This window comes from Lonchura striata, chromosome 28, assembly GCF_050655825.1.
Source record: "Lonchura striata isolate lonStrDom1 chromosome 28, ASM5065582v1, whole genome shotgun sequence".
In the NCBI taxonomy this organism is placed as follows: Eukaryota; Metazoa; Chordata; class Aves; order Passeriformes; family Estrildidae; genus Lonchura; species Lonchura striata.
This window is the reverse complement of record NC_140730.1, coordinates 6,872,846-6,891,687: the sequence shown is the minus strand read 5'-3', so window position 1 is coordinate 6,891,687 and position 18,842 is coordinate 6,872,846. Positions and strand designations below refer to the sequence as shown.

At 56.6% G+C, this 18,842-nt stretch overlaps 5 protein-coding genes across 7 annotated transcripts; 3 read left to right on the top strand and 2 right to left on the bottom strand.

Annotated features, from left to right (window-relative positions):
• Nucleotides 1-858: 858 nt before the first annotated feature.
• Nucleotides 859-1,367, bottom strand: RPS28 (ribosomal protein S28). The gene is made up of 3 exons (XM_021528204.4): nt 1,305-1,367; nt 1,184-1,231; nt 859-1,109 (listed from the first exon to the last, which is right to left on the bottom strand). Exons 1-3 carry the CDS (start codon nt 1,341-1,343, stop codon nt 987-989), a joined length of 210 nt encoding a protein of 69 aa, XP_021383879.1. The 5' UTR covers nt 1,344-1,367; the 3' UTR covers nt 859-986.
• An 88-nt stretch (nt 1,368-1,455) lies between these two features.
• On the top strand, nt 1,456-2,814 carry NDUFA7 (NADH:ubiquinone oxidoreductase subunit A7). 2 transcript variants are annotated; one of them, XM_021528203.3, is made up of 4 exons: nt 1,456-1,525; nt 1,650-1,699; nt 1,793-1,942; nt 2,571-2,814. In XM_021528203.3, the coding sequence occupies exons 1-4, from the start codon at nt 1,475-1,477 to the stop codon at nt 2,623-2,625; spliced, it is 306 nt and encodes a 101-aa protein (XP_021383878.1). In that variant the 5' UTR covers nt 1,456-1,474; the 3' UTR covers nt 2,626-2,814. The 2 variants fall into 2 exon arrangements, with proteins under 2 accessions (XP_021383878.1, XP_021383877.1); XM_021528202.3 differs by having other exon boundaries at nt 2,566-2,814.
• Nucleotides 2,815-3,489: 675 nt separating this feature from the next.
• On the top strand, nt 3,490-7,448 carry CD320 (CD320 molecule). 2 transcript variants are annotated; one of them, XR_014950303.1, is made up of 6 exons: nt 3,490-3,622; nt 3,787-3,990; nt 4,864-4,935; nt 5,290-5,438; nt 5,768-5,990; nt 6,091-7,448. XR_014950303.1 is itself a non-coding variant. In XM_021528286.4 (5 exons), exons 1-4 carry the CDS (start codon nt 3,544-3,546, stop codon nt 5,433-5,435), a joined length of 501 nt encoding a protein of 166 aa, XP_021383961.3. In that variant the 5' UTR covers nt 3,490-3,543; the 3' UTR covers nt 5,436-5,438; nt 5,768-7,448. The 2 variants fall into 2 exon arrangements, 1 of the variants encoding a protein (XP_021383961.3); XM_021528286.4 differs by having other exon boundaries at nt 5,768-7,448.
• Nucleotides 7,449-7,598: 150 nt separating this feature from the next.
• Nucleotides 7,599-18,529, top strand: LOC110469491 (potassium voltage-gated channel subfamily V member 2). Its single transcript, XM_021528268.3, has 2 exons — nt 7,599-10,492; nt 11,862-18,529. Exons 1-2 carry the CDS (start codon nt 9,242-9,244, stop codon nt 12,126-12,128), a joined length of 1,518 nt encoding a protein of 505 aa, XP_021383943.1. The 5' UTR covers nt 7,599-9,241; the 3' UTR covers nt 12,129-18,529.
• LOC110469508 (bone morphogenetic protein 2) lies at nt 14,886-17,161 on the bottom strand. The gene is made up of 5 exons (XM_021528287.4): nt 16,900-17,161; nt 16,662-16,798; nt 16,212-16,334; nt 15,656-15,854; nt 14,886-15,292 (listed from the first exon to the last, which is right to left on the bottom strand). Exons 1-5 carry the CDS (start codon nt 17,159-17,161, stop codon nt 14,886-14,888), a joined length of 1,128 nt encoding a protein of 375 aa, XP_021383962.1.
• Nucleotides 18,530-18,842: the final 313 nt, after the last annotated feature.

Genomic DNA, 18,842 nt, shown 5'->3' with positions numbered 1-18,842 from the left:
CACAAACACTCTATCAGCCCTACAACAATCCTCAGTGCCTGCTCCAGTTCAACAAAATGCACAGTTGTCCCAGCAGTGCTCTTCTCAGCTTCAGGACACCCAACTCCTCAGTCACACCTACCACTAAATTGCCTCAGTCAAGCTCAGGATACTGTAGACAAAAATCACTCCCATCAGAGACCATACACGAGAGGCTGCAGATCTGACTGCACAAACATACCACAAACCTGGACCACTCTACAAGCAGGTAAAAAACGCCAATCCTCAAAAACCTGCCCTTGAACCAGCAGAGTTTTAAGGCTCATTCTAACTTTTCAGCCCTACTTTTGATTTATGTAATATTCTAAAAAAACACATCTTGCTGAGTTTGTGGTGGAAAGGAAAGCCAAAGAAAGAGACAGAGGAGTCAGCAGGAGTGACAAGCACTTGCTCTCTGTGGATGACTGCCAGGAATGACAGCAAGTAGGCGTATTTATGGCACAATTCACTGAGCAGTTCACTGACAAGAGACAGCTAGAAGCAGCAGGCTGTTGCTTTGAAAGCTGGTACCAAGCTTGACTTTTAACTTGTGATTTAATTACACCGAGGTCCAGTAAGTTTCCAGTGCCACTTCACCATCATATACAGAAAACTGGAAGGTCAGGATTAAGGCTACTGTAATCAAAACAATTCTCTTTGTTGTGACAGGTCAACAAAGATGCAATAACAGTGATAGTACAATGAAGACACTATGTGTAACCCCAGTAACAAGCAGGGGCATATGTTGCTGCTGAACCCGAGGAAAGCGGCAGGTGCTCAGGTGTGAGAGAAAACAGCGGTGTCGAGTGGCGCTCGGTGAGTGAAACCCGGGCAAGGGGCTACTGAAAAAACCCTTTATTGCAGTGACCCGGCCGGCACGCTCCTCCCCACCGGCGCCCCACGGCCGAACGAGCTGCGCCAGGCTCCATCCCCCGACGGACGATCCGGCAGCGGGGCCCGGGCCCAGCTCAGCGCAGCCGCCGGGCCTCGCGCTCCGACTCCAGCAGGGTGAGAACGTCGCCCTCGCGCACCGGGCCCTTCACGTTGCGGATGATGGAGCGGCTGGTGTCGTCCATGAACTCCACACGCACCTGCGGGGCGGGCCCGCGTCAGCCTGGCCGGGCCCGGCCTGAGGCACCCGCCCGGCCCCGCCCCGCCTGCTCACCTGAGTGCACTGCCCCTGAGAGCCGGTCCGGCCCAACACCTTGGTGACCTGTGGGGACACAGTGGAGGGTCAGCGCGGTGTCGCGGCGCGGTGTCGCGGTACCCCCGGCCCCCGTACCAACCCTGGCCAGCTTGATGGGCTGCACGCGGCTCGTGTCCATGGCGGCTCCGGGGCGCGGAAAGGGGCGGTGAAACCCCGCGGCGCCTTATATAGCCCCAAGTCTCGCGAGACCCAGCGTTCCGCCCGCGCGCTCCCGGCGCCCCTCGCGCCCTGCCCTTCACCGCGGCCAAGATGGCGACGGCGACTCGTCTGATCCAGCGGCTCCGCAACTTCCTGGCGGGGGTAAGAACAGCCCCGCGCCCGCGGCTCCTCTGCCCCGCGGGACGCCGCGCTGCGCCCCCGGCTCCCTGGAGCCTCCGGCGCACGGCGACAGCTCCGCCTGAGCTGCTCTGGCCTTGCCTTGCAGCGGGATCTCCAGGCGAAGCTGCAGCTCCGCTACGAAGAGATTGCCAAGAGGTGCCGGGGCCGGGCCGGGCCGGGCGGCGGGCGGGGCGCTGAGCCGCCCCAGCCCCGGCCCCGCCGCTGACACTCGGCTCGTTCTCTGCCTAGGACCCAGCCGCCGCCGCGGCTCCCGGTGGGCCCCAGCCACAAGCTAGCCGATAACTATTACTGCAGCCGGGACGGGCGCCGGGAGTCGCTGCCGCCCGTGGTGGTGGCGGCGGCGCAGAGAACCCTGCCCGCGGGGGCGCAGGCCGGCAGGTGGGTGTGACGCGGGCGGAGCCGCGCCGCTGCCGCCGTGGAGCGGGGTCAGCCTTGTTCCTGATTTGTACCAGGAGCACAGAACGCGCTCAGCAGCAGCGGGAAGTTACCCAGATTATTTGGGTCTATATTTCCTTGCAAATAAGTGAGGCGGGAGGAAGTTCACTCACTGTGCTTTGGCGGTACCCCACCTGGAATATCTGTGGCTAGCAGTGGGGCCTCCAAGAAGGGACCTGTGGCAACGAGTCCAAAGGAAGCCACAGAGATCCTCCGAGGGCTGGGGCCCCTCTGCTCTGGAGTCAGGCTGAGAGAGCTGGAGAGGGACTGGGGACAAGGCCTGGAGGGACAGGACCCAGGGAACGGCTCCCACTGCCAGAGGGCAGGGCTGGATGGGATACTGGGAGGAAGTTCATGGCTGTGAGGATGGTGAGGCCCTAGCACAGGGTGCTGAGAGCAGCTGTGGCTGCCCCTGGATCCCTGGAGGTGTTCAAGGCTGGACGGAGCTTGGAGCCACTTGCAGTGGTGGAAGGTGTCCCTGCACAGCTTGGACTTCTGATGAAATTCAAGTGTCATTTCCAGAGTGTTGCTAAAGCCTCTTCCTTCTCTTCCTTTCTCTACCCCAGTTCAGGTGCTGCACTGACAGCAACAGGCAAGAAACCAGTGACACCAGGACCACCACCTAGGAAGTGGGAAATTTCCAGGGACGAGCCATACTTGTGAGCAGGGAGCAAGCTGAGGCTGTATGATAGGCGCAGGTGGTTCCAGAGCAGGTCTGATGGGGAGGCTGTGCTGCATGTGGCTCCAAGCTGCTGGAGGGAGGTTGTGTCTGATTAATAAATGTATATAATAAAGCTGTGATTACTACCCCCCCATTTTGTGTATTTTATTTGATTTATTTAAGTTATTGCTGTTTAATACCAGGGTATTTGATTGTTTGGACTAGTGACACAGGATGGGCACATCTGTAAGCTGTTGTCAGTCAATGAAGAACAGAGCTGAGTAAAGCACAGCCTCGCTCACAGGGCTCCCCCCGGGCCCAGGTTTGCGAGAAAAGTTCAGCAGCCGCCCCCCACCGCCAGTGCCGCTGTCCTGCCGTGACCGCACCCTGCTCGCTGCGGCAGAGCGCCGTGCCGCCCTCCGCGGGGACAGCAGGTCACTGCCGACCGCGGTGCTGAGGGGTTCCCCGGAGCCGCGGGCGGGCCCGGCGCTCGGGGCGGCGCTGGCAGCGCCGTGCCTGGCAGCGCCGTGCCTGGCAGCGCCGTGCCTGGCAGCGCCGTGCGCGGGCTCCGCCGCGGGCCGGTCCGGCGCGGGCCCGGCGCTCGGAGCGGCGCTGGCAGCGCCGTGCCTGGCAGCGCCGTGCGCGGGCTCCGCCGCGGGCCGGTCCCGCCGCTCGCCATGGGCGGGCCTCCCCGTCACGTGGCCCGGCCCCGCCCCCAGGGCACGGGTGGCGGGCGGGGCTTCCCCAAGGGCGCGCGCCGCGCCCGCCCTCGCGAGCACCCCATTGGTGGAAGTCGGGGCTGAGCGCACGCGCCTTTCCTGCACGCGCTGCGTTTGTGGCGGCGCGGCGACCCCCGCCAGTCCCTCCGGTGCGGGCCCGCGGCATGGCCGGGCCGCGACTGCTGCCGCCGGGGCTCCCGCTGCTGCTGCTGCTGCTGGCGCTGCCGCTCTCTGCAGGCGACGGTGAGCTGGGGGAGCGGCCGGGCGGGCGGTGCCCATTGGCTCTCCGCGCACGCCCTCCGCTCCCATTGGCTGGAGCCCCGCGCCCCGCTGGCGGGTGCCCGGTTGCGGGGCGCGGGGCTCTCCCCGCTGGGCCCCCGCTCCCCTCACGCTCCCGCTGCCCGCAGCCGCCCCGTCCCGCTGCCGCCCGGACCAGTTCCAGTGCGCGCCCGACGCGCTCTGCTTCCCCCAGGACTGGCGCTGCGACGGCCACCCCGACTGTGAGGACGGCGAGGACGAGCGGGGCTGCGGGACCGCGGCCGAGCCGAGCGCCGGCGGTCCCGCGGTGACCCCGCCGAGCAGCTCGGCGGTGCCGCCCACCGGCAGCGCAGGTACGGGGCCCCGGGGTGCGGCGGGGGCGGCAGGCTGGACCGAAGCCCTTGTGTCCCGCCGTCTCTGTCCGATCCGGGCAGCTGCGGTCACCGCGGGTCGCTGTGAGTGGAGGAAGCGCTGTGAGGGACCCGCACCTTCAGCTTCCTCTGCTGGGAGCGACAGTGACGCCCGTCAGGGCGCCCTCGGGAAGGGCCTTTGAAGTACATCCTTCCTTCTTCCAGAACATGCAATTCCCAGCAGCTGCTTTGAGAATCTCTCCAACTGCAGAGCTCCTCTGAACTCTGGGGAATGGGCAGGCTGAAGGGAAGAGGATGAGGAGGAAGTCTGGGCCACCAGGGCTGGCCAGGAGCTGCATCACAGTGTCTGGGCTTGTGTCTGGCTGTGTCTGCACCCCAGTACTGTCAGTACCAGAGCCCTGCAGCATCCTTTGTCAGACCTTTGGCTGTCTGGGGTGCTTGGGAAGGTGCTTCTGGCTTCCCTCACCTGCCAGTTTCCAAGGGTTTGTAGAGGAGCGGGATTACTGAAGATGTGAGCAACTGGGTTTGAGTTTGATGCCTGCACCTGTTCAATTGGTAGGCGAGGTGAAGAGCTACATTTTGGTTGTGCCTGTGGCTTCTCAGTGCCACGAGGACAGGCTGGGATGCTGCAGTTCCAGCTCCAGCTGGAACTTTCCCACCTTTCCCTATTTTGCATTTCCAATAGAACTTTTTTCCTCCAGTAGCAGCAGATAAGGTTTTGCTTAAATTGAAAAAGGCCTTTTGGTGCTCTTGAGGTGAGCTGGGAATTCAGCCAGGTGTAGATTGAAGACTGCTTTGAGTGCTGACCATAACGTGAGTTGGAAGTCTCATTAATTTGTTTCTCTTTTTTCACAGAGCCTTCAGCTATGCCTGAGGTCTCTGTGCCATCGAGCAGTCAAGATTACACATGGATCTTGATTGTTGCAGGTATGTGAGACTCAGGAGCACTGCATGTGGTCTTGGACCTACCTACCTTGGGCTATAAGTTGAGTATCCTGAGGGGATCAATTCCAGACCTCTATCAGGAGCTGCTTTTGCTGCGCTGGAAGGACTAAGGGAGGCCTGGCACCACAGCTTAATTATTTCTCTGCTTTGGATGTGTTGTGTCTTTGGAAAGGTCATTACATGCAATCTGCCACGAGCTTACCTCCTCTCCGTCTGTCCCTTGCCCTCGAGGGACACTGCTCATCTTTGCTTGCTGGTTCATGGTGTTGAGCAGCAGTGCCCTGTCCCAAGACCAGGGCAGTGAGTGGGTTTCTGCTTGTGCACTCTCCTCTCTAGGGCTCTTGGTCATCCTGGTAGCAGCAAGTTCTGTTGCTGTGTGGGGTCTGTCCAAAACAAAACCCAGATCTGACACCTTCGGTCTTGAAAAAGCATCCAGGGAACAGCTGATGGCTGGCAAGTGCCAGAAAGGCTCCTTGCCCTGAAGGGTAAGTGTTTTTGCATCCCATGTGCTCCATGTGCCTGAGGGAGAAATTCATTCTTGCCTTGTGTTTCTGGCTTCTAGAGCTTTCCCCTTTGGGGGTAGGTTTTCCCAGCTTCCCTAATGCCTGCCAACCAGGTGCATGGGGTTTCAGTCTGTCCTGCAGCAGCAGAACTCTCCCATTTCCTTCCCTCTGCCAAGGACATGGAGCAGTCCTGCTGAGATACTGATCTTCTGGTGTGGGACTTTTTCCTCTGCTTTGCACAAATTGAAGTCAAACTAGGTTTCTTCCCAAAGGACTATCAATAACCAGGTGTTTTTCTGGCTTTGTAACAGGGATCCTTATCCCAAGGTGATAAGGTGAGACTAGCCTGGTCTGTCTCCTGCTCACCACAGAGTCTGACTGAATTGGACATCAGCTCTCAAATCTAGATTGTTACACTGGAATACCAAGAGGACGCTCCCTTTGTAAATGTAAATGTCTTAGATTGTAGGACTACCTTGGCTCCAGAAATAGCACAGGACCTTCCCTGGCACTGTGACGTCAGCCCTCCCAAAGGTGGTAGAAATGTCTTCATTGTTCTGCATGACAGTCGTTACTGCTAATGCCCACCACTGTGGCCTTGGACTCAAAGATGTTTTTCTCCTTGAAATGCCAGGTGCTGTTCAACTGTCTCCTTCCACTTCCAGCCAAGAACCTTTTTTCATCTGTCCCATTCTTCCCCCTGGAGTTTGTCAGGGAACAGGAGCTTTCTCACCTATTTCCAAAGGCACTCACTGGCTGCACAGGTCAGACAAATACTCCATGTTTGCACTACTGTTTGATGCTGCCCAGTCCCATGCACAGGAGGCTTTTACTGACAGTGCCTCCATGGGGGTGACAGTTGCTCTGGCTTTGCTGTGCTGTTACCTGAGCCTGCATGGAGCAAGGAGCTCCTCAGCCCTGGGCCAGCAGCTCCTTTCACACTCCCTTCCACAACATCTCCGTGCTTGGCAGACCTGCTCTGCCTACCCCAATGCTGACTGCTGCATGGGGCTCCTCCTAACACTCTTAATGGTGTCTTCCTTAAAACTGTTCTGAGTGCTGTCCCTTGAGGGGCCAGTGCTATTCCATGTTTTCTTCAGTGTGTACAGTGAGATCAGGTGGACCCTCAGCCAGTCTGAGGATGAGACCAGGCTGAGGAGAGCAGCTGGGGAGGGGGATGTCATCCAGAAGGACCTTCAGGCCCACAGGAACCTCATGAATTTTGATAATGCCCTGCACTTTTGTTAGGGCAAACCCTGGAGAAGAGATGGCTCTGGGGAGCCTTGTTGTGTCTTGTCTATGTCTAAAGGGGGATTGTAAGAAAAATGGAGAGGGGCTTTTCACCAAGGCCTGTAAGGACAAGGGACAACAGGTATAAATTGACAGAGGGTGGGCTTAGTAGGACACGAAGGAGGGTTTTATGGTGAGGCCCTGGCTCAGGCTGCCCAGAGCAGATGCCTCATCCCTGGGACCAAGCTGGACAGGGCTCTGAGCATCTTGGTCTAGTGGAGGTGTCCCTGGAAATAAGTCATGTCTTTGGCCAGGGCTCCATGTGCCACACAGATAGTGTCTGACCCAAGCACTGAGTGCTGTGTACCTCTCAGAACTGACTGTGCAGGGGCAGATCAGTGCCCAGTGCCTCTGGTTCAGCGTTGGCCACATGCATCTTGCACAAGTGATCACTAAGTGCACCAAGCTGCTGCCTTGGCTGCTGACCTCTGTGCCTTGAAGGTGGGAACTTGACTTGCCAAGCAGACACCAGTCATCAGCCTTGGAGTAGCAGTCTTCTGCTCTTGGATAGCATGTGAGTGCTGCCATACCCCACAGGAGAAACTTCTATATGTGGTATGGAGTCCTGGGTTATTCCAGGGCTGCTATTTTTAGTACCAAGGAGTCATTTGCAAGGGCACACACAACCTTCTGTTTCCATAGGGACAGACAGAGATGGCTGTGATGACTGACACAGGAGAATAAAGGATGTGACATTAACAAGTTCTGGAGTTTTTATTTTTCCTGGATACGTGCATTTGCATGGATTCTGTATTTGGGAGGCTGGGGGCTGCATGACCTTTGGATTGTCACGTCCTGGGAAAGAGGACTTGGGATGGGTGGGCTGGCATGGGGTGCTGCTGCGCCTGCCTGGGACAGATGAGACTCCAGCACACACCAGCTGTAGCAGAGAAAATGAAATACAGGAGCATATCAAACAGAGAGGGTGGGGACAGGAGGAACATATATCACAGTAGCGCCTCTGGTGCTGCTGCTGAACTGTGGACAAGTGGGAGCTCAGCCAAAAGCAAGGTGAAAAAAATGCCTGAACTTGTCCCTTCTTTGCCAGAGTAGAGCGTGAAGTGGGGAGCACTGTGGGGCAGGAAGGGCTCCAGGAGTCCTGGCAGGACAGGGCTGAGCTGGGGCCAGTTGAAGCGCTGGTGCTGGCAGGGCCATGTGGCCGAGGTCAGCTGTCACCAGCTGGTCCCAGATCAGAGTCTGAGCTGCAGCTGCCAGGCCAAGCCCGGCTGTTCTGTGGTACAAGGCAGAGTGCTTTCTCTTGTGATGATGAGTGAGGCCCTGGGGCAAAATCACAAGACATTGCAGGTTTTGCTTTCTGGTCCCTGAGCTGAGTGCTACAGAGTTGAAAGAAACACATTTTTATGGATCTTCTGCCAAAACTTTGGGCTGTGTGTTTCTGACAGCAATTTCCCTTCCCCTGTACAGTGCTGGAATTGTTTTTGTTGTTCTAATCCCCAGGCTCAGAGACTTCAATTGTAGTGGAGCCTGAGCTGCTTTTCAGGCCAGGAGTATCTTTGTGCTCCACGTCTGTATTTAATTAGACCAGTTCATGGAGATCAATGTGATGTTTTACATGTTGAAGTAGGATCGTATTCCAAGATAAGACCTCAAAGATCAACCTGTTTCATTTTGGTTCCCCTTTAACTTGCAAATTCAAAAGATTATTTCCTACTTTTTCAGTTCCAATACTTCAGAGGAACTTTTACTGCCTACTTACATTTCCAGTGTCCTGTTCCCTGTTCCTCCCCTGCCTGGGTGAGTTGGGCTGAAGGCTAATGTGATGGCACACAGCAGGGGCACGGCGGCAGCCTGTCCCTCAGGGGATCTTCTCGGACACTGTGGAGGTGGAGGTGGTTCCTCCACCTCATCTCCTCTAAATCTGCACTGTGGAACTTGAGGGATGAGCTGAGAGGTCATGACCATCTCCCTTCCCTGGCTGTGACAGCTGACAGCCGGGGCAGCTACATTAGCCTTTAACAAAGGGCTGGTGCCAAGAGCAGCATCTGGTGTGGGGATACAAAGCCAGTACAAATCCTGCATCTCTGCACCTTCCTGTCTCATCAACAGAGGGTAGATGGAGGCAAGTTTGTGCTGTTTCCAAGTTTGCTGTCATGGATGTCCTTCCAGGAAACAGCATCCAGCAAATGCAAACAGCTAATTAGAACAGAATAAGGGAAAAGAGAAGTGCAGAGCTAGAAATAGTTCCTTACATAAAGGACTAGTGCCTCAATCTCATTAGTGTCTTAAGGAGCGGGCTCTTGGCCGCCTCCGACTGCTGCGATGCAAACCCCAATCTGATCAGCAATCGGCTTTGGGGCCCGGCAGGTGCCGCGTGGCACCGGGACACAGCCGTGCCCTGTGGGCAGCCACTCCGCTGCCCCAGGCTTGCAGCACTCGTCCCAGTCAGCGTGTGGCCAGTGGGAGTGTTCCCATGAAGCCAGAGCTGCTGTCCTGCGGCCTGTGACAGGAGCCACCGCTCCGGAAGGCTGGGCACCATGAGGCGACAGTGGAGCAGGCGCGCGAGTCTCTCGGCCAGCCTGAAGATAGGGGATCACCGGGGCCACTGCCGGACCCCAGAGGAAGAGGAATCCTACATCCCATTTGCACAGGACAGCCTGGTAAGGCAATGGAACTCCATGCAGAACGTGGCAGATGGTAAGCAGGAGAAGAGCCAGACTCCCATCCAAAGGAACAAGTACCTTCTCAACATTAATGTGGGTGGCAAATTGTTCCAGATAGCTTATAAGGTACTGGCCCGGTATCCCGTCACCCGGCTTGGGAAGCTGGCGCTCTATACAGACCCCGTGAAGAAGCTGCAGCTCTGTGATGACTACTTGGTGCAGAAGAATGAGTACTTCTTTGATAGAGATCCCTCAATTTTCCACTACATCTTCCACTTCTACCGCAGTGGGGTCCTGTGGGTGATGGATGAGATGTGCCCCAGTAATTTCGTGGAGGAAATCGAGTACTGGGGAATCCATTTGAAATACTCCCAGCGCTGCTGCCGGATCCTGTTAGAGGAAAAGCGAGATGAACTCAGTGAGTACCTGAAAATAGAGAAGCAGCTGGAGGCAGAACTGGAGCCCCTGGAGTCAGGGACACAGTTTGATGGCAAATTTTTGGGTCCGTTTCGGAAAATGGTCTGGAACCTCATTGAGAACCCGTACTCTTCTGTCCCAGCCAAGATCATTGCTGTTATGTCGAGCTTCTTTGTGCTTATCTCCATTGTGGGCATGACACTGAGCACAGTGGAGGAGATGAAAAACAAGACAGGGAAAATGTGGATGGAGCAGATGGAGATGATCTGTGCCATCTTCTTCACCTCCGAATACCTCATGCGGCTCATATCCTCCTCCAGCTTCAAGAACTTTCTGCGGGCAGCGTTTAATGCTATAGACCTGGTGGCCATCCTGCCCTTCTACATCCAGATCCTCTTTGAAAATCTGGATGATGGAGACATGCAATACCACGAGGAGCTGCACAAGGTGGAGAATGTGAGCAAACTGGGCAAAGTCCTCAAGCTCATCAAGCTCATGAGGATCTTCCGCATCCTCAAGCTGGCACGTCACTCCACTGGCCTCCGGGCCTTCAGCTTCACCATGCGCCAGTGCTACCAGCAGGTTTGCTGCCTCCTCCTCTTCATTGCCATGGGGGTCTTCACCTTCTCTGCTCTCATACACTCGGTGGAACATGATGTCCCTGGCACTGACTTCACCAGTATCCCCTGCGCATGGTGGTGGGCAGCGGTAAGGTGTGAGCAGCTTCTTCCAGAGGGGGGTGGGGGAGGTTCCGTGGGTAGGGGCTACCCCAGTGCTCAGGGGATTCACCACTGCTGCTGGGCAGGAGGCAAAAAGTGCCCAGTCTTCTCACCAGCTCAGTAATGGTGGGAAACCAGAGCCCTGCATGCTCTGAAAAAAGTCAGAGGTTCAGATTAGCTCAGAAGCTCAAAAGCTGGTGCTGGAGTGGGATGGTGGGACAGAGGTTGTGGCTTGGGAATCTCCAGGCCTGAGTTGAACAAGGGAGATGTGACTCAGCTTTATCTGTCATGGGACCCAAGTGTTGAGTGGATGTAGCCTGTGGGTATGGGGACAGCTACCCTGGACAGCCTAAGGCCTGGGCAGCATTGCAGCCCTGCTGAGCTTGAGAAGCACAAGAGCTCGTGGGTCTGAGATGGGGAACCCAGGGCTGCGTTGGCACCCATAGTCACCCTGTGCCTCAGCCCATGTCATGAGAGTGGACATGGACTGTGGTATGCTGCCCCTTCACTGCCCTGCTTGTGCCAGGAGCCAGCAGCTCTGCAGAGCTAGGCACTATAATAAACCTGGCATTACCTCTGAGATGGGGAGCAGCTAAAGCACTCAAGAGCCACAGGTTATGAGGGCATTTTGATTTACAGATTAAATGATCCCACAAATCACTTCTGCTCTTATAATCCCCTTTGGCCACCAAAGCCTATCAGCTTCAAATTCATCCCTCCTTGAGGAAGGGCAAAATCACTCTGCAACATCACCAGGTTCAAGCATTTCAACATCCCAGGCTGAGCCTTTCCCTGGGAGCACAGCTCCCTGCCAAGCCCAAACCTCTCTGGTCTCGAATCTCACCATAGCCCTGCTCCCCATTTACTAAACATAGTTCATTCCCAGGCAATGACTCTGTTTCCCCTGGAGGGAGGCTCCGGGAAGCTTTGTTTATCTGGGGCCAGGCAGCTCACAGCCAGGAAGCTCTGGAGCCACAGCTCTGACGGGGAAGGAAGCTCCAGCAGACACTGGCTGCTGGGGAAGGCGCAGCTCAGGGGTGTCCAGCTGCCTTTGAAGAGACACACCCAAAAGCAGTGAGGGAGCAGGGTCAGGCCTCTGATCTGTGTTTCTGGGGCTCAGCCAGGCCTTTCCTTTGCCTCTCCAGGCCTGCCAGGCACAGCCTGGACAGTGGCACCCTGGCCATGCAGGTTCTGGAGAGGGGACAGCTCGGCTGGCTGCCGTCAGGTCAGGGTCTAGCACTGGTCACAGGGGACAGGTGGCTCCACAGAGGGGTGGGAGGGAGTGAATTCCAGCACCAGACAGTGGGGTCTGTTGGGCTTGTTCCCATGGGATTTTATCCTTTTCTGTCCCTGCACAGGTCAGCCTCTCCACTGTGGGCTATGGAGACACTGTGCCTGACACAATACTCGGCAGGATGGTGGCATTTGTCTGCATCTCCTTCGGCATCATCCTCAATGGAATGCCCATCTCCATCCTCTACAACAAATTTTCTGACTACTATGCCAAGCTGAAGGCCCATGAGATGAGCCAGTCACTTCAGCTTTCCAGGAGGATCCGCTTGAAAGAGCGAGTCCTGCGGAAGTTCTCAGAGTGCTGGGGAGCTGACCCCCGCTATTACCGCTGACCCCAGGCTCCACACCCCCAGACATCCCCTGTCCTGGCCATCCTCCCAGTAGGTCTTGTCCCCCAGGGACGCTCCAAGCTGCGGGTAGAGGCTCTGCTGTTGCACAGGGGCTGCTCCCAGCTGGGACCTCCCTCACTGCTGCATGCTGGGCAATGCTGTCTGCAGAATGGTCAGTCAGGGAGCAGTATGGCCAGGGCAGGATGTTTGTCTGCCATGGGCTGAGGCCAGGGGCACCCAGAATCACAGGGAGTGAGGGATGGGACTGAACTGTCCCCTGTGTGAGGCAGGTAGCCCAGTGTGACTCATGTGCAGGTGCTGCTCTGATTCCCACTGAGTGGGACACACACAGGCTCCCCCTGCCCCCGTGACTCCTTCCCAGCCAAGCAGCCCAGGCCTAGTCTAGTGTGGGGATTTGGGTGAAGCCCAGAGGAAAGGCTTACAGCCATGCATTCTTCCAGCCAAATCTGCTCTTCTTCCCACTGCCCTGCAGTTTGGGGCACAGTCCTGACTTGGGGTGCTGCTGTGATAGGACCCACCTGTACTATAGGCAATACAGAGCTTGTAGCCAGAGCACCCCCAGGAACAGGATTTAATAAAGCAGGCCCAAACCTCCATTGTCATGGATTCTTGTCCAGCTATTGTGTGTGGTTCAGTAAACTGCTCATCATTTTGGGGGGAGGAGGGGATATCCCCCCCAGAGCTCACAAGTCCATCGGTCTTCTCAGGGATGCAGATGAGCCTGTCCCTGCATTAGTTTTGGAATGAGGTGCCTGGGTGCATTGGAACTGGAGCTGGCACGTGCATATGATCAGGACACACCAGTTGGCTCTGCCCTGTATTCACATCATGGGAGGCAGTGGGGAGCATGTCTGGGGGGCACAGGGGAAGGATTTGCCTTCTGGTGTGGGACCATGTCCAGTGAAACAGCCTCCTGAAGGAAGGAGAGAGGAGAGAGGAGAGAGGAGAGAGGAGAGAGGAGAGAGGAGAGAGGAGAGAGGAGAGAGGAGAGAGGAGAGAGGAGAGAGGAGAGAGGAGAGAGGAGAGAGGAGAGAGGAGAGAGGAGAGAGGAGAGAGGAGAGAGGAGAGAGGAACCTCAGGCTGCAGGGAGGGTTGGCATGGGGAAAGGCCAACAGCTGCTGTTGCTGCTTCCAGGTGAACAGGTGGAAGAAACAGATGCCAGCCAGGCCAAGGTGCAATTCACTCACTTGTGAGCTGGGCTTGGAGATGCAGAGGTACCAGGGGTCTCCTGGTATCAGCCTGGGACTGTGGCTAAGCTGCTGATTTTGGAAACTTGGAAAGAGACTTGGAGGAGCTGAGTGCTCTGGCAGGGACAGCCACACCCCCACTGAGAGCTGGACTGCAGGGGACAAGGAGGCTGTGCCACCAGGTGTGAGGGGACCCCTGCCCTGACCACCAACACCTATACCCATTCCCTGGTAACCCACGTTGACACCTACCCTCTGTACACCTCCCCAGCACTGACCTTACCCCACAGCATTGGACAGCTCTGGTTTCCACCCTATTTCTCTTCCGTGAGGAACGTTCTCTCTGGGTACAGCAGTTTCCTCTGACCATCTTCCCCCAGAGCTCTCCCACCTCACTGTCCTGGTTTCAGCTGCAATACAGTTCATTTTCTTCCCAGTGGCTGGTACAGGGCTGTATTTTAGATTCAGGGTGAGAATAATCTTGATCACACACTGATCTCTCAGCAGCCAATTGCTGCTAGGAGACAGGCTGGGCACAGATCAGTAGGTGCTGAGCAACTGGGTATTGGGCACCACTTGTCTGTCTTGGGGTTTATGATTCCCTCCTTTTGGTGTCTCCCTTTTCATTACAAATATTATTAAATATTACCGTATTTTATTTTATTTCTATTATTGGACTTTCCGTATCTCAACCTACATATTTTACCTTTTCTTCTGATTTTCCTCCCCATCCCACCAGGGTGGAGGGGGAGGGCAGTGGCTGCATGGTGTTTAGTTGCCATCTGGGGTTATAAACCACGACAGCCACCACCACCCACCCACCCCAGCATTATAATTTCCTGGCACCTCTATAGACACCCTCATCCCACCCCAGACCCTGTCACCACATTGCTCCAAGCACCCCCATCACCTGCTCATTTCCCTGCACCCCCAGTTGCAGACTGATGTGTCCTGAGATCATTCAGCTTTCAAGGAATGGGGCACATCAACCTCATCCCCTTGCCCCTGGAGACTGTGCTGCAGCTGAATCTTCATCCCTCCATGTGCATCCCCTTCCCTGCTTGCCCTGTTCCTGGAAGCAGTTCAGAGTCCACAGGCAGCCTTTGGAGAACGGCACTTTTAAATAGTTGTTCTGAATAATTTTACAAGTCACAGCAATGCAGGAATGTACAGACATTTACAGGACATTGTACAGGCAGCTTCTGTCATATATTAGTGCTCTTCTATATACATATAGTACAGCCTGCAGGAGCCTCTGCATGGGCAGAGACACCCATGACCCCACACAGGGCACCCCAAAATGGAGCTGCTGCCCTGGGGCTGCTGGTTTACACGGGCTCATTCAGGTTGGTTTAATCAGAGCTTGGCCCTGAGCCTTCCTTGGCTGGCCCTGTCAGGGGGTGACACCATCCTGGGCAGACCCAGAACCCCCTTGCTTTGCTCGTCCCGGTCTCTTTTAGAGGGTTTGTGGGACAGAGACCCCACTGATGCTCTGCAGGGAGCGGGTGCAGCCCCCACTGCAGTGGTGTTTCCAGCCCCTGCTCCTCCTGCCTCAGTGGCAGCCGCAGCTCCCGGCCACCATGTCATCGTACTGCTTGAGGACCACATTCTCGTCATCATCGAAGTAGAGGAGGTTGATGGAATAGAGCTTGTCGGGCACGCAGCAGGGGCTGCTGACGCCCTCGCTCAGCTTCAGGGCGTTGATGATGGACTGCACTGTGGCGTGGTTTGTCGGCCGCATGTTCTCGCCCAGAGGGAAGGGGCAGGAGCCTTTGCAGTGGAAGGCGTTGTACCCCCGTGGTGAGATGATCCAGCCAGACCAGCCAATCTCCTCAAAGTCCACAGACAAGGGATGTCTCTGGCAGGGCTGGAGCCGGTCCAGCGAGCGTGTGCTGCGTGTCCTGCCCAGCTTGGGCACCAGCATCTTGGCAGGGAGATCGGGAGCCTGAGGCTTTAAATCTGTCAGAAAGAAGCATCTGATGTCAGTCAGAGGTCACTGTGTGAGCCTGGGCAGAGGGAGAAGATGCTGCAGCCCCCTCAGCCACCTCTCCCCACAGGTTTTGTCTGCAACTCTCTGCTCACAGCCTGTCACCAGCCCAGACAAAGCCACCAGGAGGTGACAGCCTCGGTCTCACGGCCGAACTCAAATCCAGCTTCACATCTGCAAGCAGGCAACAGCCCTGAGCAGGCTGGACCAGAAAGGAGAGAGCCTGTCCCACCAGCCAGGGAAGGAGATTTGGATTTGCGGAGCCCACATGTGGGGAGCACCTCCTGAGAAAGAGATGTTGGCACCGAGGGAGTTGTGCCAGGCGTGGGACCCACCTGGGAAGCCGGCTGTGGGCAGCGACGCTCCGCGGCGCCCATCGTCTGTGAAAAGGACCAACATGGGCTTCTTGCTCTCATGGTGACTCCGACCAGATGCAAACTGCAGTGGTGGGGGATCAAGTGGGCTCCCCCCCAGGCCCTGGACTGTCACCAACAAACCCTGGTTGCTGCTTTCATCTTCGGTCCAGTCACGAACCTGGGGAACCAAACCACTGTCAGCATGGACCAGGACAGGCATCAGTGTCCCCACAGGCAGGTCCCAGGCCAGCAGCAGGACATCGTGAACCAGGACCCCTTTGATGACACTCTGTGTGCCATGGGAAGGGATTGCTCTGGGGCTGCAGCACAGAGGGCACTGTGGCAGGAGCCAGCACCAGCACTTCCTGCAGAGCAGTGAGACAAGTTTGGGGAGAGATGAAATGGCCCCGGGGCTCTTGGCAGGACCTTTTTCCTCCCCCTCCCAGAGGATGTATCCCCCATGTCACTGCAGAGACTGCAGACAGGAAACTACACTCGGAGCCTGAAAGGTGAAAACAGAGGAAAAGTGACTCACAGCTGGCGTGATGGCAAAGACCTCCCAGCCCGAGGTTTGCAGTGAGACAAGCCGTGCTGCCAGCAGCTTCTTCCCTCCAGGGGTGTCTGGCTTGTCTTTCTCCAGCACCTGGTACACACTGACCTGGGGAAGGCAAAAGGTGGTCACCCCAGCATATTCTCCCTGAGGGGTTGACCCTGGACAAAGGTGTGGGGGTAGATGGGGAGTTGTCAGCATGGATCTGCAGCAACCTTGGTGTGCCTTTGCTGATGTTTGCACAAGCCAGAAGGATATTTAAGAACGTGCTACAGTTAAATCATCATGATTCTCTGTGAAATATTTGTTCATATTTGTCCTAGAGCCAGGCTGTGTTCCCACTGCAGGCAAATGACCACAGTGTGCCAGTGGCAGCCCTGGGCACAGGCCAGGGGACATCCCTGTCCCCATCCCGATTCCCATCCCTCTCCTCACCTGGCAGAAGTGGTGCCTTTTGGGCCCATCTGTGACCCTCGGCCAGAGGCGGAAGAGGTGCAGCTCTGCCGTCAGGATCTTCTCGTTCTTGGCCACGCTGGAGAGGACGAACAGGAACCGCATCTCCTCGCTGTGAGCTGGAGAGAAGCAAGTGCTGAGGAGAGCAAAACCAGGGGCGGCACGGTTCAGCCCCTCCCCACAGCCGCATCCCAGCACCACGGCCCCCCCCCGCCCTTACTTTTATCCAGGAAACTGCGGACGGTGTTGCCCTCCAGGATGTCAGGGTTCTTGGTGACACCATCCGCATTGGCGACAGTGTTGAATAGATCCACCATGTACTGGGGTGGCTGCTTGAAGTGAGTTGGGGGGGCCGGCGGGTCTTCCATGCCGAAGACTTCCAGGAGTTTCTTCAGCGCCTCAGCCCGCCGGCTCGCCACGCTGGCTGGGCTCGGGCACGCCGTCCTGGCCAGGGCCAGCAGCAGCAGGACAGTCCCCAGCATGGCTCTGCGCTCGCTGTCCCTGCACAGCTCCGCCGGCCGCCCTGCTGCTGCATTTATAACTCACTGGAAAGGTGGACTGGAGCGAAATATGCACAGGAGCAATCAGGAGGGTAAAGAGAGTTAATTGCCGTGCTAACAAGGTGAGAAGCCCGGCTCCCGGGCCCCCCGCATCAATTAGCCGCAGTACACAAGCGGGAGGCAGGACGGCTCACCAGGCGCTCCTAGGGCTGGCAGGGAAACGGGGCTCTGGGGCCAGCAGCCCCTTGCCAGGCTCTTGCCTGGGCTGCATTTGCTCTCCGTAGGAGACTAACTGGATTTTAATGATGGCACTAATGGGACAAATCGGAGGACCTTTGTGTGGAGGAATGCAGCCCATCAAGATGAGCATCCCGCAGTCGCTGCTGAGGATCGTGGCGGGGGCTCAGTGTCGCACTGGTGTCCCCATCCTTGTCCCTGTGCAGGGTGGGGTGCCCGGGTCCCCTCTCTCGGGGGGCAGCCCAGGCTGTGCGTCCCAGGGAGCCGAGGCCACGGGGCAGAGCAGGTTCCAGCAGAGGAGCCGGCGGTGCTGCAGCCCCGGGCTGCGGGAGCCAATGCTTTTTTTTTTTTTTTTTTTTTTTTTTTTTTTTTTTAAGGCTATTGGCTTCCTGGGAATTAAAAGGTATTTACTGCTAATTCCTGAATGCTTGAATTTAATAAAATATCCGAGTAGTGAGAAAAAAGCCAATTCTTTAGGCCTTATTTCCCAATCCCAGAGAAACCAAGCTGGTCCAGGTGGGCAGGTCACACTGTACAGCTGCCATGGGAATGAACGGGAAAAAATTAGCATTAATTAAGTAATTCATCTACCGGCTGAAGCTCTGCTAGGACCACCTGATGGGAGACAAGGTGAAGGCTAATGTCTAGCGGTGCCCACAGTTTATTCCAACCCAAAGGGCTGTTAATTATGCAGAACAGGCACGGCGGCACCGACTGGCTGGAGTTAAGGGAGAGGGGAAACTATCTGTATTCCCGGGATGGTTTCCCTCCTCTTCCCAGCTCACCAGCAGCATGTCCCACAGGATATCTGGGGGTGCCTGCAGAGGAGACAGCTCTGCCCTGACATGCTCAGCTCGCGGTTCTCTCTCCTGTCTCCGGCTCCATAGTTTGCAACCGGGAGCAGCCAATTCGTGCACCCCCAGCCTGTGCCAGACGGCTGCATCCTCCTGGGATGCTGGATGCGGAGGGGCCGTGGAGCTGCACAGCGGAGCCCCAAGGACCTGCAAATTGCCCACGATGTTTATTTTACAAGCTGCAAAACATTTTGTAGAGGGCTCACTTTTACCTCCTGGTTAAGGAAGCTTTTATTAAAAAAAAAAAAAAAAAAAAAAATAGCCTTCTCTCATTTACATATCCTACAGACAGTCTGGCGGGGTCTCCAGGAGCCCCACCGCAGGTCCCAGCCCCGCTGTCCCCGGCACTCCTGGATGGCAGCGACGGTGCGATCGATCCCGGCGGCTCTGGAACCGGTGCATGTCAGAGCCGCGAGGGGCACAGCGTCTCAGGGCACCTTCTGCCCAAACCAGGCATTCCTCTCTGTCTTCTAACTCCTGCAGTTAGAGAAAAACCAGTACAGCCCCAGTACACCACCGGCCCCCCACATCCTGGACCTTCTGCTCACGCTCAGGAAAAGGGTACAAGCCCT

Excerpts from the sequence above, each read along its gene's own strand:
- RPS28 (XM_021528204.4), bottom strand. The coding sequence starts at position 1,343 with ATGGACACGAGCCGCGTGCAGCCCATCAAGCTGGCCAGG. Across the intron at positions 1,232-1,304 it reads AGCCCATCAAGCTGGCCAGG|GTCACCAAGGTGTTGGGCCG; the intron begins GTTGGTACGGGG and ends GTGTCCCCACAG. Across the intron at positions 1,110-1,183 it reads CTCAGGGGCAGTGCACTCAG|GTGCGTGTGGAGTTCATGGA; the intron begins GTGAGCAGGCGG and ends CCCGCCCCGCAG.
- NDUFA7 (XM_021528202.3), top strand. The coding sequence starts at position 1,475 with ATGGCGACGGCGACTCGTCTGATCCAGCGGCTCCGCAACTTCCTGGCG. Across the intron at positions 1,526-1,649 it reads TCCGCAACTTCCTGGCGGGG|CGGGATCTCCAGGCGAAGCT; the intron begins GTAAGAACAGCC and ends CTTGCCTTGCAG. Across the intron at positions 1,943-2,565 it reads GCGGGGGCGCAGGCCGGCAG|TTCAGGTGCTGCACTGACAG; the intron begins GTGGGTGTGACG and ends TCTCTACCCCAG.
- CD320 (XM_021528286.4), top strand. The coding sequence starts at position 3,544 with ATGGCCGGGCCGCGACTGCTGCCGCCGGGGCTCCCGCTGCTGCTGCTG. Across the intron at positions 3,623-3,786 it reads GCCGCTCTCTGCAGGCGACG|CCGCCCCGTCCCGCTGCCGC; the intron begins GTGAGCTGGGGG and ends CGCTGCCCGCAG. Across the intron at positions 4,936-5,289 it reads ATGGATCTTGATTGTTGCAG|GGCTCTTGGTCATCCTGGTA; the intron begins GTATGTGAGACT and ends TCTCCTCTCTAG.
- LOC110469491 (XM_021528268.3), top strand. The coding sequence starts at position 9,242 with ATGAGGCGACAGTGGAGCAGGCGCGCGAGTCTCTCGGCCAGCCTGAAG. Across the intron at positions 10,493-11,861 it reads GCGCATGGTGGTGGGCAGCG|GTCAGCCTCTCCACTGTGGG; the intron begins GTAAGGTGTGAG and ends GTCCCTGCACAG.
- LOC110469508 (XM_021528287.4), bottom strand. The coding sequence starts at position 17,161 with ATGCTGGGGACTGTCCTGCTGCTGCTGGCCCTGGCCAGGACGGCGTGC. Across the intron at positions 16,799-16,899 it reads CCGCAGTTTCCTGGATAAAA|CTCACAGCGAGGAGATGCGG; the intron begins GTAAGGGCGGGG and ends GCTTCTCTCCAG. Across the intron at positions 16,335-16,661 it reads AAAGGCACCACTTCTGCCAG|GTCAGTGTGTACCAGGTGCT; the intron begins GTGAGGAGAGGG and ends TGCCTTCCCCAG.